Source organism: Cajanus cajan, chromosome 9 (assembly GCF_000230855.2).
Source record: "Cajanus cajan strain Asha chromosome 9, NIPB_CcT2T_4, whole genome shotgun sequence".
NCBI lineage: Eukaryota > Viridiplantae > Streptophyta > Magnoliopsida > Fabales > Fabaceae > Cajanus > Cajanus cajan.
The window spans coordinates 28,491,061-28,494,438 of NC_138525.1; the positions used below are offsets into that span (position 1 = coordinate 28,491,061).

The following is a 3,378-nucleotide window of genomic DNA, read 5'->3' on the forward strand; positions in this document are numbered from 1 at the left end:
ATGGGCCAACCCGACCCATGTGGGCCGACCCACCTTGACCCACTTTAAAAACGAGCCAACCCAACCCAGCCCACTTATAATTTTCTCAAAAAAAATTTGGCCCGGCCCGGCCCACCACGGGTTGGTGGGTTATACGGGCCAGCCCACCAAAAATTAAAAAAAAATTTATCAACAAAATTCAAAATTTTAAATTAATTATAAATTAGCATAATACTCATAAAATTAACATCATTAATAGTCATAAGTCATAATTCATCATACAAAATTAAATGCAAATTATGATAAAAGTCTAAAATAAAAATTTTAAATATCCCATCATACAAAATTAACTACAAATCATACTTAAATTTTTATTGCAAAAAAAAAATGGTGGATTGGTGGGCTACCCGACCCACCACGGGTTTAGCCCAGGTGGGCCGGGTCAAAGTGGGCCAGGTTAAGATATACCCACCTACTATAAACTTCAATTTTTTTTGGCCCGACCCGGCCCGTTTTCAAGGTGGGTCGGGTTGGCCCACGGGTCCCGGCCCACTTTGACGGCTCTACTTATTTTGGTACAACATTTATAGGGAGAATTATTTCCTTGATTTTCAAGGATAGATTAGTGTGCAGGTTTTATTCCCTTGTTTTTCTATTTATAATTTGTTTTTTGTATTTTTCCAAATAAGAAAATATACACCATATTTTCTGCATGGTATCAAAGCTCGATCTGAACCTAACCTAGTGCTGCCAACCATGGGAGAGAACAAGGTAGAATGTTTAACCACCAGTTTGGTTGAAGGGCCTGCTCTTCTTATCACTGGTCACAAATTGAAGGGCTAGAACTACCTTCAATGGGTGCAATTAGTTAAGATCTTTCTTCAAGGAAAAGGGAATAAAGGTTACATTGATAGTCATATTTTTGTACATCTTTCTTTATATGTTTTTGCCTTATTTAATTTCTTTTAGTGTCATATATTCATGTATTAGTTTAGATTTATGTTAGTGAGTCATTTAGGATTTAGTTGTAAATTTTACTAAATTTTCGTAATAATTTTCTCTTTTGACACAGTTTCTTGTGCAAGCCATATCTGGAGCTATACAACTTGAAATTAGGTAAATTTGGTGTCCCTAGAAATATAAGAGGGAGATATACAACTTCTATGTTGGAGAAAAACCCAGTTCAGACTTTTTCAGGCACAAAATTGTGCCTCAAGCTCCCGGCCCTGCACTGAAGTTTTCAGCTTGTCTTGAAATTTTTTAGTTATAGTTAACTAGGCTTTAGGAATGTAATTAGTGGGCTGGACCCCTAGTTTAGGCCTATTACTTTGTCTTTAAATTCACATAATGACTCTTGGCATTAACTTTTGAACCTCATTTTTCATATTTGAGATTTCTTACTCAATAAGCTTCTCTCATTTTTCTCTCATCTCTTTTCTCTTCTCTCTCACAAATTGGTCTCTAATTTGGCTGAGACTTTCCATCTTCTCTCCGAATAGATTTGTGCTTGGATAATGATGGATATGCATGGCTAAGTTCTCTTAATCGATTCAAGTTTTTGGTTATGCAAAAAAATCCTCTAAAATCCAAATTCCTCTTTTCTCTTATTTTCTGTTCCTCAATTAATTTCGAATTAAATTCTAATTATGGATTTCATTTCCAATTAATTTAATAATAGAATTTAATTCAAATTAATTTTAGAACATTGAATTGGATTCAATTTGGGTTGGAGCATTACGAAACATATTTATCTTTGTAAGATTTTCATAGAGCACGATTACGTTCTCCATTCTATAATTCGAATTAAATATTCAATGATGGAATTTAGATTACATATTTTTTTATGTACTGCAATAATCAAAACTTGAATCGATGTTTTATCTGATTGGATTTCTAAAATTTGTGATTCTTGATTTCAATTTTTAGTTTATAATTTTTGTATAGAAAGTGTTCGATAAAAATCCTCCCTCTCTAATTCTTGATAAAATTCGTGTCGTATGGTTTGTGATTTTGGATTATGACCTAGGTTCCCTATATTACAAAATTTATTTTTAGGGGAAAATAGTTTATTTGATAACGTTCGGCATCGTTATCATACATCACAAGATACTCCAAAAGTCCAAAAACGGGTGACCCCAACCTCAACAAATGGCAACTAGAAAATAGTTTAGTCATGTCATGGTTGCTTAACACCATGAATAATGAAATTGGGGAAAATTTCATGTACTATGACACTACCAAGGAGATGTGGGATACAGTGAAGGAAACCTACTCAAATATGGACAATATGTCTGTAATATTTGAGATTAAGAGCATACTCCATGACCTGCAACAAGGTGATTTCTCAGTCACTGAGTATTTTAATTCACTTAGTCGACATTGGCATCAATTGGACATATACAAATACATTCAATGGAGTTGTACCGAGGATAAGAAGTATAAAGAATTGGTGGAGAAAGATAGGATCTACAAGTTTTTGTTAGGGTTGAACATAGAACTTGATGAAGTTTGGGGGAGAATCCTTGGAACCAAGCCTCTTAAAACAATTCAGGAAGTATTTCTGGAAGTGAGAAGGGAGGAGAGCAAGAGGAAAGTGATGCTTGGAAAGTCAAGCGTAGCCCTATCCATTGAAGGCTCAATAATGGCAACAAGGGGGAACTAGCCTCGTCCATCTCAAAATAAAAATCGGTCTTAGTGTGATCATTACAAGAAACTAGGTCACATTAAGGAAACCTACTGGATTATTCATGGTAGGCCTTTAGAGGTGAAACAGACCCTAAACCTAGACAGTAGAGGCAACACAACTGAGATAAATTCTAAACTATCTCCATTCAACAAGGAGCAAATGGATGCACTACAAAAAATTCTCTAGCAAACAATTGGTACAGTTGTGATGGCACAAAAATGTAATTTCTTGCATGCTCTAAATACTAAGGAAAACCAAAGTCATGGGTCATTGACTCAAGAGCCTTAGATCACATGACTGGAGACCTAACTATGCTTAAATGCTATTCTCCATGCTTAAATAATTACACAATTTGGATACTTGATGAAACTCTTTCTAAGGTCATGGGTAAAAGGTTCAATTATTATCCCACAAAATATTACCCTAAATTCAGTCCTTTATATGAGTAAACTTGCAGTAATTTTCTTTCCATTAGCAAACTAACAAGAAATTTGAAGTGTGTCACTAAATTCTTCCCTAACCTATATGAATCTTAGATTTTGGAGTTGGAGAAGACAATTGGCAATGCTAAAGAATGTTTTGTACTTTACCTCTTCCAAGTTGAAGAGTTAGAAGCGAAACCTAAGGCCAACTCTTGTGCAACAATACCTCTAAATAGTAAAAATTATGTAATGTTGTGGCACTATCGGCTAGGCCACCCAAATTTTATGTAC

At 34.8% G+C, this 3,378-nt stretch overlaps 1 protein-coding gene across 1 annotated transcript; it reads left to right on the forward strand.

Moving 5' to 3' along the window:
• The first annotated feature begins 2,173 nt into the window (after positions 1-2,173).
• On the forward strand, positions 2,174-2,641 carry LOC145952058 (uncharacterized). Its single transcript, XM_083064276.1, has one exon. The coding sequence runs from the start codon at positions 2,174-2,176 to the stop codon at positions 2,639-2,641; it is 468 nt and encodes a 155-aa protein (XP_082920402.1).
• The last annotated feature ends 737 nt before the right edge of the window (positions 2,642-3,378 follow it).